We start from the raw sequence: 15,423 nt of genomic DNA on the forward strand, positions 1-15,423 counted from the left end.
AGCATCCCATTCTCAGGAGTTGCCCACCTAAAAACAGGATGGCAACAAACTGCTTGAGAGAGAGCTTTACAGTGAATGCTGTAAATTTTGTAGGTGTTGGTTATAGATTTGTAATGTCATGGGGGTGAAACTCAGCTCCAAGACTGTTGATCATGCATTTTCAGCAGTAGTCAAGTTATTTTTAGAACTTGAGTTACCCACTGTGGAGAATCCAGCTAAGCCTCACCCAGGGTTGAGGGAGGAGTAACAAATGGTTAGACAAGTATAAAGGGACTAAGCCTTACAGAATAGTCTAGAGCATGCTCTTAGGGCAACTAATTTTTCCAATTTTGCCTCAAAAACCAAACAGGTAGCATAGAAAGGAAAACAGAGCAGAAACTAAAAATATAGACATAGAATACAGCAAAAATCCACAATGCCATACTGTGTCTAATAGTGAAACATTGGTCCTCAGGTGAGGAAAAAAAAAAAGTGCCACACATGGGAGAAGAGAAGATGATGTTCATAAATGCTTGCCAACTGTTTTTTTCTGCCACTGTTAGAGATGGGATGCTGGGCTAGATGGACCATTGAGCTGACCCAGCATGGCAGTTTTTTGGTTCTTATATTGGCAAATGAGGGAGATAAGGATTCATCTGGATTTGGGGTCAGCATTTCCAGGAAGTTTGCCTACCTTGTTTCTACCACATGACAGAACAGAATTGTTGATTCTCCAAATCCTCCTCCTCAGGACTTGTCAGCTCTCCTCTCTGTGTGTTCATATCATACACTTGCCCTTTTTAAACATTTTCAGTGTGCATAAACCAGTCCGAAAATGGCTGAAACAGGTTTGAGATAAACCTAGTTGAATGCAGTATCAGACTTAACTGATTTGGCTCAAACCAGTTTATACAAAACCTGTCCCAGACCCCTTCCTGGTTTAAGATAAATCAGACTCCCCCAGCATGGTCTCTGGGCTGGGTGGGGCTCTCTTTCACAGCAGGGCTGACCGCTCCCCTCTGCTCCCTGGCTGCAGCTCCAGCAGAAATGACAGGTACAGCAGAATCTGCCTGGCTTCCCCCTACTCTAGTCCCCCCTACCCTCTTGCTGCTCGAGCAGAAACACACCCCCCCCCAGCATGGACCTCCAGCCTCATGGACCCTAGGCATGTTGTATGCCAGCTAATGCTTAGAGATGTCTCCCATTTCACTGGGACAGGCAGACAGAACAGTGACTGCTTAGGGCTTTTTGGACCTAAATTAACAGGTCAGCTGGTAAGCTGTTTAAGAAGAGTCTGAACTAATGAAGAAAAGCTATTGTTTTGCTGATGGGGTGATAAACACTGTTAACAGCTCCCTGCTGACCTGTTCTGCCTACCAGTTGCTGCAGACAGTAAAAAGAGGCAGGGAGGAAGATTGAAAAGCTCTGAATCAACAGATGCAAGCACTGCACACCCTACCTTGCCTCAGAGTGCTAGTAGGGGGCTGGCAACACTCCCACCCCTTAAGCAGCAAGCGGGGAAAAGCCTGGGATGGTGCAGGCAGACCTCCCTAAATCAGAGATCCTGTCAGGGGCCTGGCCACACCCCACCTCAGCTCAGCACTGTGGAAGGGAAGGCTGCTCTAGTGTCCCCCATCTTCTAGCCTGAGCCACTGCAGGCATGTGACTGAATCTCCTCAGTCCAGAAAGAATGTCTGTCTGGTTACAAACCAGTTCAGCCTAGCCAAGTTAGACTAACCTGCAAATATTGAATCTATTCAGACTCAGGCTTTTTGAATATTTTCCTCTATTTTAGAAGAACCCAATATTAACCTGAACTTCTGGTAACAGCAGTGAAACAGCACATTTTCCTCTCGATAGCTAGCCTGGATCCTCCTGCAAGGTGCATCAGCCACAGAGTTTTGTGAAAGGGAGAAGTGGAAGGAACAAGAAATACATCAATAAACACCCTTCAATGACACTGACTGGTCCAGACTCCCTCAGCCTGTTTTGTAGCTAGAGCACAATCTGCTTCAAATTATTGGTTAATTTGATCCTTCTTGTAATCTAATCAAACCCTCAAACCAAACTTTATTAAAAACAGCTTCTACCCTTTATTTCTATTGCTTTCAAGTATGTACTGAGAGCTAATCCAATCACTGGCTGCAAAAGGTTCCTATTCATTTAATGAAGGCAGGCAAAAATACATAAGGAAAAAGGAATTTAAGGAAAATCCATATTAAAATGTTTATTCTCTACAAGGACACCCAACCCAGCACCTGCAGTGCTGTACAGTAATGCAATAAAGCATAAAATTAAGTAGAAGCTACTTTTATAAACCAAAGTAAATAAAATAGAGGAGTCCAACAAAGAATAAAGAACTGCATAAGAGTGTCCACTTATGGTGTAAAGCATAAGTACAAAGAGAAACACAGAGGACATCAAACATTCTTAGCGTAGTCCTCCCTGCTACTCTAAATCCTAATTTTGGAATACCTAAATAAAAGCTGGTGACATCCAAATCTACACAAGTATCTTCCTGTGACCTTGCACAGAAAGAAGTCCAATACAAGAAGCTAATGGCATTAACAGTATTTTAGTACAACAGAAAAACTAAGAGTCTATGCAGTCAAATGAGCATTCCTATTTGACCTATATTTGCATTCCAAGCATGATGTATTGTACGAACTGCAATGTATATCACAAATTAGCCCAATTTGTTTCAATAGTGGCAGGTTATAAATTTGAATGAAATAAAAAGGAAAGATGTATATTGAGGGTAGTCATAAGCAAATGTTACACCCCCTCAAGTCCTGAGATGGGGAAAAATAGAGATCCTGCTGGAAGCCTGAGCTCTGCAATACTACGGAACTGCAGTTCCAGGGGAAGGAATACAAACGGTACAGCAGTAATACTGAAGCATGTAGCATTAGACCTGCTGCCAGCCCTATCCAGCTATCCAAACCATACCTGGTAGTTTAAGGGAGGTCCCCTAACCCAATGTTAGGGTTGGCAAACTACACAAAAGGGGGCAGAGCAAGTAAATTATTATGCGAGCCCAAAGGAAAAAAAATACAACAAAATAAAAACACATTTCTATGTTAAATAACTTCCATTCCAAATTATTCCTTGGAACAAGACTACTATGCTCAGCCACTGGATGCTGAATGCAATTACCATGCCTAATTAAATTACTTTTATTGAGTCTATGCTTGTAGAGACACAAATTGAGTCTATGCTTGTGATAGCCCCACAAATAACTCCCAACTGCTCTAATACTATAGGAAAAGAGCCAGGAATACTATCAAACAGTGGCAGAGAAATACCTGTAAGCTTTGTGGATGGGCAGTGGAAGATCTGCTGACTCTCTCTGCATTCACCACTGTTTTGGGATACACTCTTGTAGCTGGTTGTATTTGTCAAGTCTCTGGAACACTAAAGTGCTCCCTCCAAGCCACATCTGCTAATGTGCCTTGGCTGCTCAAGATCATTTAACTCCTTCGCTTATATGAGTACCTCTGACACGTGACCATACTGCCAAGATCTGCCTCCAGACCACTGACACTGTGAAGCCACTACACTGATGTTAGTGGAGCTGTTATGGACTTACAATATTCTGGGTGGGGTTAGAATTTGGCCAACTGTGTGATGCCAAAGCGAGAATCCTATCATTTCCAGGCTTCTCCTGTATGGAGAACTGTGAACCTGCATGTCTCTAATCACCACAACTGTTGTAGCATGGAGATGCCTTGACGCCAAAACCTCTCATGTCTTAAAAAGGTAAAGGACAGCAGCTTTAACTCCATACAGTATTAAAGAATGAGCCATTTCATCCTGGTAAAAGGGCAGGCATGTGACTGACAAAGCCAGAAGTTACACAAAGTCCACGCTTCAGTCTCCATGCGGAGTTATTCCCAGGCAAAGTGAATGTAGGAGGATATACTAGAAATCAGGAAGGCCTCACCTGCACCCGTGAGGAAGAAGAGCAGTCTTGCCACTAGCCATAAATGGAAACAGTTCCCATCCAGCATTAATATTTAGGTGTCCAGAAGCAGCAGGGAACCAAGTGGGGTACAGATGCAACCTCTTTGGATTAATTGTGTCAAGTACAGACAATGGAGCAATTAGCCCTGACAGTTATTTGCAGTGCTTTGTCCTTCCTGTTAGCATCACCACCTTATCTGGCTTCATCAGATGCTAACTGCTTTTCTTCCTGGTTCCAATTTCTTCCCAAACAGGAGGATATCTTGAACAGACCCATACCCAAGGGAACAGCCGAGTCCCATAAGCAGTCAGGGGCATTGTACTCCAATGCTTAACGCCAGCTTCTCCAGTAGTTTTATAGACAAAAAACACCAGTCAGGAACAGAATCAGGTTGGCACACAAGGACCAAATGTCAAGACCCCAGTCCCTAGGTAAGAGCTCTCAGATGTCCATTGGGACCCATTAGGATCCAAGAAAGAGGCATCAGTAAAGTCTGGCTAATGTAACACTGTCTGCTACAGTAATACACTAGTCTTGTTGTCCTTTAGGCAACATACACCAATTATTTGATGCCCAATATATGAGAAGGAATTCACACCAACAGGCAGACTGATAATTGGCCATTAAAACACATGTCTATTTAGAAGAGAGTCAGATGTCTGACTGCAAGGCAGATGTGGAATCATTTTGTCAAAGGGACAATCATTTCGTCAGGTTTGCAGGCATTCTGATACCTGTTGTAATGACACTGCCCGAGCTACTGAAACTGCCTGAGGTGCACACTTCCTCCACCCCATGATTTCCAGGGCTCCACCTTAGTTTGTTTTAAAATGCTGGGCATCACCAAAGTGATTCACCATATCTCCGTGGGTGAGGCACTGGCCAGGTTCTTGCAGGTGCTGCTGTTTACTCCCCACTCACAAAGCAGACAAGGATAAAGCAACTCTACACTGCTCTCCCAACCAGAGACAAAAGTGTCAAATCAACAGCTAAAAAAACCCAACAAACATACATAGTACCCCTTCTTTCACTGCACTTATAATAGGATCTAGGACCTATCCTACTGAGATTGCCATGGTAGAGGAAATCCACAGCTAAATATTTCTGAGTCACTCATTGTCCCCAGTGAACCAGCACTAGCTGGTTGACTGGTTTGACAAAACACACAAACTCACCTGAACCTAAATTAATTGTGTATCAGCTGAATTATGCAACTCCTTAGGGAGCCAAGCTCAGTACACTCCACCTCAAGCAGTGGCATTTTAATGACATTTTGAATGATCCCATTCCTTCATGGGACCATCTCTAGCCACTGTTCATCTACTTGTGGTTAGGTATCCATGATATTCTGGTCAGTGAAACATGGATCACAGGTTTCAGCTTTATTACAGGAGCCAAATACCTTGACCTGTTTGTTAAGTGCTCTGGCACCCTCTTCTGAGGATCATAAGCTTTACATTAAAGCTTAAACTCAAAATAGCCATGACAAATATTATCTATAGCCTATGCTAATTAGAAGGCAGTCACTTTTCTTTAAAAAAGACAGAAAGTCGCCAAATAAAAGACCCCATTAAAATACTAAAAGTTCTAGTATATATCCTAGTTTCACCTTGCTGGCATATTTGCAAGTCTTCATGGGAAACCTGGCAAACCTCCCCCCAGTCCTGAAGTGCAACTTATTTCAGAAGAGTTGAACATGCATCTTCTCGTTTGCCCGTTTTGTTAGTAGTCTCATGCAGGATCAGGTCTCCCAAACTCTTGACCTACCAAAATCAAATGGACGTTGATTTATACCAGACTGAACTTTCTGCCAAAAAGTGACAGGCAGTCTTTACTGCACTCTCCTACCAGAGAACTTTGCCAGACATATTCAAGAGCTAGCTAACAGACCATGGGAAACTGGATAGCAGCCTTCTGTACTTAAAGGAAGCCATAAAAAAGTGAGAAGAATCAGACTAGACTGTTAATGTGAAGCCTATACTCTAGATAAAAAGTAGAGTTGTTCAATGAAGCAGAATCCAAATCCTTTTAAAGGTTACGCATCCGTATCAAAGGGGCACTGAATACTGCAAGCCTTTACATACAGAGAAATTTTATGAAGAACTTGTGGACATTTTTTAAATCCCACTAAATGTACGAGATTCTCTGCAAAATCTGTGTTCCCAGAGCTTTCAGCTTACTTGTATTTGGAGAGCACCACCCTCTAATTAATTATGGCGCCCACACACTATCCTGAAACAGTAGCGTACACAGCACCTGAGTGCCAGAAAACTGGAAGGCAGATGAGATGTAGAAAATGAGAGCATAAGTGAAAGAAAAGAAAGAAAGAATTGTTCTAACCAGGGGCTTGGGAAACAGGTTGAAATGTGCTCTACCACAGACTTTAAATGTCCTTCCTGTCACTCTGTGCCTCATTAAAAAGGAATTATGGCACTTCCCTATTCCACAGGAATGTTGGGTGGATAGACACAGTAAAGACTTTGAGGTGCTAAGATAATGTGGGGTCATAAGTATATACAATGGCACCAGCATTGGAAGTAAACAGAAAAGATAGACAAATTTGGAAGAATCCCCATTTTTTTAAAAATTTAGAAGAAAAATATTTTTCAAAAAGAATTGAATCAAAAAGAAAAAAAATCTGCAGGAAAAAAAAAATCACAGAACCTTGAAAGAAACAAAATCCTACACAAATAGTATTTAAGAAAAAAAAACTGAACTCGAGTGACAGTAGTATTTTACTGACTCCTGTGGCCTTCTCAAGGGGATGCTATTATAATTGTTAACAGTTCCATTCAAATTGTGTGCAGGAAAGATTCCTCTCATCCCACTGGCCTTCCTAAATGCAAGTGCATGACACAACCCTTCAAGGATTTGGTGTTTTCCCTTGCCAGCCGCTGAGGTTAGGTTCCTGAAATTTCCTGTGGTTGGCAAGAAAAAAGGCTTATGGGAAAAGTGGCAGGTGGCAAGTTGACACAAGGCCACAGAAAACTGTGGTTATTCAAACCTTATACCATGGTAGCCAAAATGGTTTATAGAATATTAAGCTTGGATACTCAAAACCATGGTTGGTGAGGGAAATCGGTACACAACTGAAACAATTTAAGTCAAATGAATTAGAAAGTAGCCAAGGGGATCAAGACTTTCACATTCAAAGAAAAACCTAGAGAGGAGAGGAAGAAGAGGCACAGAAGAATAGGCAAACGGGAATACTTGCAAGCACTTTTACAGCAAGCCTCAGTCTGGACAGGGTTGTGATCTGCTTACAGATTAACAGCAGAAACATTAAAATCAATGCAACTGTAAACACTGTGTGGGCCTTACTGTGTAGACTCCGTGCCCATTAAGGCTGATATGTACACCAACCAACATTTTCGTATAAACCCAACCAGAGTATAGTGAAGGCTACAACTAACCTTAGGAATGAATTATTATTTCAACTCCACCTCAGCCTTTAGCTTGAACTTTTTTGTGGAGACATTGCATAGCTTACTGGCTCTGAAACAAACAAAGCCAAAACTTGCAAGCAGCTTCTCACTGACACATGACATTCCTATGTGCCTGCTCCAACTGCCTGGACAAGTGCATTATGCACTCTGTGCTTCCTCTGCACTTCCTGAACCCACTGAGTTTGGAGACCTGCTCAGCAAGCAAGAAAACCAAGACAAGATTCTCCAAAGCTGGGAGTAGCCTTTCACAATATCCAAATCTCAGCAAAGAAATATAAAACATTTCTAACAAACAAGATAACAAAACTACTGACTTCGCTGCCAGCTTCAGCAACTTATCGTGCCTTCTGAACAGACTGCACATTCAAAACTACATTGTGCACAATTCTGGCGAGACACACACCAATAAAAGAAGCAAGTCCCTGCTAAAACCTGATTTCCTTAAACATCAGGAAACATCAGTTTCTAGTCTGCACCACAAAGAGCTGTAATTCAGTTCTAAGACTTCTGTGCTATGAAAAGCAAAGGGAAATAAAATAAATCTTGACTCAGGAATTCACCATACTGAACTACTTACAAATAGCACTGAACTACAAGTTAGGGTACTGTCCCAGTTATTTAGTAGCCTCATTTAAAAGCATACACCTTTTGTGAAACACAGAGACCATTACAATGTAGGAGTAACAGCTTCTCAACCTACCTTTCATGGTATAGTTGTTGTTTGCACACACCAATTTTCATTTTGGTTAAAATAAATTAATTCTCATTTCATGCATACTCCTCAAAAATACAGTCTCAAAACTACACATACACACATGTTAAATAGTGTGAACCTTTCCTACAAACCAGTTCTAAACCTGAACGCTGCCTCCTGACTTTTTCTATAGCTGCACATAAGTCATCTCTCAAATAAGGCTCAAATATTCAGAAAACTAACAAAAGGGGACAACAGACAGTTATTTAATAGTCTAAGTACTCACTTTATTTAAATAGCAATCAAAAGCAAAGCACCGTTCTGTCAGTCAACTAGCAGCTGAAGGCAGTTGAACTTGTCAATGCAGGCAGGTTATTCACGTAGCACAAATCCAGCACTGAAGCCTGAAAAAGTCTATCTAGTTTTCTTCCCCATTAACAACTGATCCAGAGGTTACTGCATGAAGTGAGCCACCACCTCTTTCAGCTCTGCAAGCACCATGCAATTAAGAAACTTGCTCTGATACCTCAATGCCCAAATCAGCTCCTGCTCATCTGAAGGCAGCCTTCCTCTCTTAGTGTAGCAGGATCACAGATCATAAGAGTCTGGAGCCCAACACTTAACCCATTATGAAACACCCAATGTTTGGAGATACATGCATCACATCACCAAGTGTCACATGTTAGTATTGTGGCTTTAAGGGTTATTAAAACAGACAAGTCCTGACAGTCCCCAAGAAAAAAAAGCAAAGTCTAATTTTGGACACTCTGGCTAGGTACAGACATTCAAAAAGCCCAAGGCAGAATTTCACTAAGTTATGTGGTTTTCTGTAAGCAGCATAGTTTAGATAGGTAGTAAACAGAGCATACATTTGTGCGGGGGGGAGGCGGGCGGCGGCGCGGCGGCAGGAATGGGGGAGATGGAAAGGACTGGCAAATTTTAGGCTGGTTTCCACTATTTTACAACCAGTTTGTGTGCCAAACTTCTGTTCTGTTATGGGTAAAGACCTGTTTCTGATCACTTATACTGGTATAAAGTGTAATGTCTGCACCTGGCCTCTGTGAATAAGGGAACAATTTCTATTCCACATGGAAGCCAATTTGCATAACAAAGCTCAGTATTCTTGAACAAACATTCCCCTAGTGAAAACGCATCAAATCTTATAGGTTGATGTCTTAGTTGTCAACATATCTATTGCTAGATAATTTTACAATAAGAAAAAGTGAGTAAGCTAAAAGTGAGTAGCTACAGTCAGTTTTAAACAGAGTGAACAGTTCTATATGGCTTGAATCAAAAACGCATATTTATTAAGTCAAAACATAATAGGGCTGGGATGCTAACCTTGAATACTTGCGTCTAATTCAGAATGTAAAAAGTTTTTTTTGTTTTTTTTTTAAATGAACAAACAACCCCCCCCTACTGTTTTCCAGATTAAAATACAACACTTTTACATAGCCTTCACATATTGTGTAATAGGAAGTCAAGGGCCACTGACTTGACTTAAAAAACACAAAAACAAACAAAAACACGATTTTTAAATTTTTTTTATACTAAAAATCTCAAATATTTTAAAGGCTTAAATATACCAGTGATAATCCATTTTCAGAAATGTCTAGTAACTGCATGTGCTCTACCTGGATTGTACCTGTCTTTCAGAATTACAACACAAGTACTACAGAGACAAGAAAATTTATGACAACTAGTTGCATTCCATTCATCTATTTTTTCAGGCAGAAGGTCCTTCCAGAACCTTGCATTGATTAAAAACTCTAGAGAAAAAAGGAAGTACAGTAAAGTACAGCTATAGCAAAAGTGTGAATTCATGACAATGAATTGACACACTGTGCGGCACTTATTACCTAGTAGACAACATCTCAACAAAGGGGCACGACCAGTAAGCCATATGCATTAAATTTAAAATGCTGGATTTTCACTTTATACTCATGAAAAAGAAGTAAATTAAGGTTCATATAATTTTCCCTCCAGTGATACTCGATACCACCAGCTTCTCTTTACAAATCTATGCCCCAGTCATACATACGTTAGGAAGACACAGCGCACTGTTGCCAAAAGAAGCATGCACAAGTTTTTCTTGCACCTCAAATACTCCAGATAGCATCCTGTTGCAGTGCTCGCTGTACTGTGCTAAAGTCGTTTGTAGAATGTGCAAGAGCAAAAAAAAAATATTGACACAGGACAGAGAGGAATGGTGCTGCAGTGCTTGTATCAATTGCTGTACAATCTCTAGCTTCTTCTGATCTATCAAACTTTAACAGTAATCCCTGAACACCCTTTGGACTCAGTTTACAAATGGAATCCAGACCCAAAGAAATAAAATGCTGAGATCTTCCTAGCCCAAAGAAAAGGAGAAAAAAATTAATAAATTTACACACGTTCCCACTGCTGGTTTTAAAATGACTTATTTGGCCCTGGTAAAAACCAAAGCAAGAACAAGTCAGACACTTGGATGTTTAGCAACCGGGCTACAGCTCATCAGCAGGGATCTGGATTTTCCATTTGCCACAAAAAACATGGATTTTCTCTTTTAAAGGAGAAAAATGTGAGAAACTGAGCTTCCCCTTGCAGGCTGGCAGAATGCTTGGTGCTGGGGGCAGACGCAGGAGGCACCACATCCATGCATTCACATAGCCAACAATGCAGCCAGGCAGCAGTGCAGAGCAGCTCACCCAGCTGCCTGCAGGTAAGTCTGGGAGTGAAACTGGGGGGCACAGGCAACATGGGGGGTGGGCAGATTGAGGTGGCCATGGTGAGCGAGGGAGTGGGACAGAGCTGGGGGCGCTACCCAGCCGGGGCAATGCTTGCGGCCTTGGGCCAGGCCCGAAATGAGCAGCCATGGGTCCTAACTGGGAGAACATGGGTGGCTCGTCCCAGGCGCTGGCTCTCTGTCATTGCCCTACTGCATGCACAGACCAGGAGTGGGTGGAGCATGCAGGCTGCCTGCTGCGAGGCTTCAGGCTCCCTGCTCTGCTGCCCTCGCCTCCACAGCCCAATTGGCAGGACCTGATGCAGGAGGGCAGAGCAGGGCGGGTGTCCCACTGGCTCAGAGACCCCTAGGGCAAGGACAGCAGGGCAGGGAGCCCCAGGCTCTGTAGTGGGCAGCTTGCATCCTTATACCTGCCAGGGGCTCTGCTCTGGCTATGCTGCCCACTGGAAGGCTGAGGGATAGGGAAAAGGAGGGCTGTGCTCTGATCTGGCCATGGCAGCCAGGGCTTAGCTGTTCCTGGTGGGCTGCGGCCAGCAGAGCTGGGAGTGGGCAACACGCAGCCGCCAGATCCCACAGCCCTAGCAACTGGGGGCCCTCTCCAGCAGGGCTGTGGGTCGGGAGCGAGGGCCACTGGCAGGGCTGGGAGGCAGCTGTGACTTGGGAGTGAAGGGCAACAGCATGGGCAAGGCACCAGCATAAAAATCAGGGCAGCTCAGCACCACAAAGCTGCAGGGGGACAACTGCAGCTGGACCCATGTCCTGGTGAGCGCAGGGGGCAGGGAGAGCTCTAATTTTTTTTTTATTTTTTTATTTTTTTTATATATCATGGGGGAAAAAAAAAAACCAAACCCCCAAACAGTTCAGTATTTAGAATTTATTAAGTTTTCAAATTGCTTTGAAATTGTAAATATATCACTAAAACATATTCAACTGATACTTACCTGTATAGTGGCATTTCATTTTAATTGTGGAAAAATGCAGGTTTTGGGGGGTTTTAATCAGAGAAATTGGGATTTTTAAACAAAAAAAACAAACCAGGATCCCTGTTCACTAGGCCTGTTAATGTGCCTCTATATCCATGTGTCTTTCTATAATGAAACTAAGAGCCAGATTCCAGTATGGTGTAAATCTGCCAATTCATTTACCGCTGTGCACCTTGGCAAATTTTTACTGGATTAAGAACCCCACCCTAGGGACAGCAGTTTAACGTTTTCAAGTTACAAGAGTAATCTGGAAAATACCTCAGGACAGGAAACAAAAATAACTGGGGAGGACCCCACACAAACATTAGTCTAGTAGGAAATTAGTCTGGAATGTTTGCTTAGAGTTATTTGCATTTTGCTTTCTGACATTGCTTTTGGACAAGTTTACAGAAACAGGATTAAAAAGAAACTGGAAAGGGGAAGGTATCAAAGGTTAGTTACCTGAGTTACTTCCATTAATATTCGCTGTGTAGGCCATGTCTGCTCACTGACAAGTCCAGAAATATGACCGTGTTAGGAGTCATGCAAATTTCATGCATCAAGTCCAACCAGACATGCAACCTGAAACAAGAGAAAGGCAATTACAATTTTAAACTATTCAACTGCTTCATTTTCTGTACAAAAACATCATCTATTTATGAGTTTTCAGAGCTTGCCTTCACTGCAAAGTTGTGATTTAACTTGAGCTTTTCCTATAATTGGAGCCCTGTCTGCATCTAAGACCCTAGGAACATGGTGATGCTTAAATCACAATGGCTGACCCGGTGGTATATGCTGAAGAAAAACCACTGGCATGAGCACTCAAGCTATTTACAGAACCATTTGGAAGTGTGAATACAGGGGTTTAAATACAATTTTAAACATTGGGATCTCTTCATTACTCTTAAGGCCATATTGGATAGAAACACTTCCATGACAGCCTTCATGCTAGTGTACCCCCATCACTATAAATACACATATGCTAGACCAGTGTGAAAATTGCTAAAAACCTCTCAGGGTAACTATGGCCTCAAGTTGGGTGCTATAATATCTTCAAGGATCCTACTAGCATAGGAGGGAGGGGAAAGTAGAAGTATGTGGGTGGGAAAAAAAAAAAAAGTCAATGATACAGCCACTTTACTGTGCTCCCTTATGTTTCAAGCAGCACAGTATCTTAGGGCATTTATAGACGTGCTCAGGGAGGCATGTGCCTTGGCGGCAAGGTGCTTTTATCAAATGAGCTTTAGCTTAAAGCGCCCTGCTGCCATTCTTCAGCACGGACATGCTGATGCATGTGATCTGGGAGGCTGCCGGAGCACGTTCATTTCCGTACTCCAGCAGATTTGATGAACTGAGTCTGCTCTGACACGCCATAATTACCAGTAAAAAATTTTCAGAAAACAGCACGTTGAAGCAGCCTTGCTTTCATAGGCCAAGTGTGTAAGAAAAGGAAAAGAGGAGAAAGATTACGTCAAGAACTACAGTTACCCCTGAATGCCAGCATCATCTTTAACCCCTTAAAAAGGTGAGCCTGGGGAAGTGAACCGCCATTTATTTTCCCCTCTACAGAGAATAAGCCAAGACAAAGGGATCTATAACAGGATATCTGAGACCCATAGAGGGGGCTAGCAGAGCAGGCATATGCATCAGAAACCCCAACAATGGGGAGCTAACCTTGAAGAACTGAGAAGCATATGCATGATTGTACTCAATGTCTGCCTAGAGCAAAATCCGATTGTCTTCTTCACACCTTCCCCCTCCAGTCCCAATGAGACTCCTGCTGACAGTTCCCCTATAAACTATTTAGTTATCTGAGTAAAGCTTAAATCACACTAATCAGAATGAGAAAAATCAGACAACCAGAGGTTTTAGAAACTGTTAAAACACAAATCAGTCATTTCACACTTGCTTACATTAAGTAAAAGATGCAATTTTTTTTGTTAGAAAAAACTGTCCTTTGCATAAAAATATACCGCCTTATCAAAATTAATTTTCTACCTTTTTTTGTACATCTATAATTAGAAGGAAATGGATTTATTTTTAGTGCAATCTAGCCACCCCTTTTCTGAGAAATTTGGAAGTTCTGGTTCAAGTTTTCCACCTCCTCCCTCCCCCCCCAAAGGAAAAAACAAAAAACAGACACCACCATATTTGGGATTTGCCAGCTTGGCAGGAATTCTGAGCTACAGTAGGGGTTTTCAACTTTTCTGGATCAGCATACCAACAGTGGCAGGACATGGAGCAGTGTACCCCCAGCAGCTGCGGCAGGTGAGGGGAGTGGCATGCAGCTGAACATGGAACAGCCATAGCTTCCACGTGCAAGTCCCCCCCCCACCCCAGCACATCCGGCTGGGTGGACAGCACCTGCGTGGAATGGTGTATGGTGGCGCTCCATCTCCGCCTGCCTGCCCGTACGTACCCCCTATGGCCTTCTCAAGTACCCCTGGGGTATGCATACCCCCTGCTGACAATGCCTGGGCTATAGTAACTCTATAACAAGCACATCAGTAACAAAGCTGATGTACAGCCCAAATGAGCAACAGGTTATGATCACAAAATAATAATGAAAGCATCCAAAATAATGCGTGAAGAAAATATGCATAGCTTCTTAGGTCCCAAATGTGGCCTGTCATATAGATATGTTCCAGATATAACAGGATATAGCATTTCTTAAATAATGAAGAAGTTCAGAAAATAAACAAAAATGTATCCAACTCCTTGAATTTGAAGTTAGACGCAACTTTTAAAAACTGAGTCTAAATTAAAAGACTAATCACTTTCTTCCAGAAACACAGCAATATTCAGTTTTCAAAGCATACAGGATTACCCTTTATATTTAACATACCCAGGACAGTATCATGACAGAATGCGGTAATAGCCATGAACAGACCATTTCTACTGGTAGGAATTTATGAGAATTTTTTGCTAGGAGAAATCTTTCTGGGAGAGGGAGCATACAGGTGTTCAGCCTGCAGCCACCCCATTTCCCTTATTTCCTGTGCCTTCACCAAACCAGGACCCTGTCTGGAGAACAGGGGAGTGTGCATGTTGTGGGGAGGGAAGCCAGAAAGTGGCTGCTCCTCCACTCTGCTCCCAAAGGAACAGTAGGCAACCCCTGCCCTCCCCATCCCCGCCTGCTCCTCAGACTAATCCTGGTCTAAGGAACAGGTAGGTGTTCCTCTTCTTAGCTCCTGGTGCCCAGGAGCCAAGCAGATTAAGTAGCATGGCAGCCCCCCTGCCCATTCTGAGGACTTCAGTTAAGGAAGCAGGTATGGCTCTTTGCCCCACTGCTCCAGTCCTCTAGCCTTGTTTTGATACACAAGTGCAGTGATTTCAACGTATCTAGTTGGACCCATGGATACCATTTTTGGACACCTGTTTGCACATTAACTAAAATCCTTAACATTTTCTCCCTCACCGCTTCCTTTCCCACTCTTTTCCAATGTACATACAGCGATGATTGTACTGGCCGAGGAACCGGCCAAGGTCATTGCAAGTCCCCTGGCACGGCTTTACAAGCACTCGTGGTGCTCTGGTGAGGTACTGGAGGACCGGAAGAGGGTCAACGTGGTTCCCATCTTCAAAAAAGACAGGAAGGAGGACCCGGGAAACTATAGGCCGGTTAGCCTTACCTCGATCCTAGGCAAGCTGTT

At 42.8% G+C, this 15,423-nt stretch overlaps 1 protein-coding gene across 1 annotated transcript in view; it reads right to left on the minus strand.

Annotated features, from left to right (window-relative positions):
- The window catches only part of KANK1 (KN motif and ankyrin repeat domains 1), a 124,907-nt gene that overhangs the window by 49,558 nt on the left and 59,926 nt on the right, over window positions 1–15,423 (minus strand). The window contains exon 3 of the mRNA XM_019555043.1: window positions 12,233–12,352. Coding sequence (XP_019410588.1) covers window positions 12,233–12,269 — 37 coding nt within the window. The 5' untranslated portion in view covers window positions 12,270–12,352. The remainder of the gene's footprint in view (window positions 1–12,232; window positions 12,353–15,423) is intronic.

The sequence above is a fragment of the Crocodylus porosus genome, unplaced genomic scaffold (assembly GCF_001723895.1).
Source record: "Crocodylus porosus isolate Cpor-Errol unplaced genomic scaffold, CroPor_comp1, whole genome shotgun sequence".
In the NCBI taxonomy this organism is placed as follows: domain Eukaryota; kingdom Metazoa; phylum Chordata; order Crocodylia; family Crocodylidae; genus Crocodylus; species Crocodylus porosus.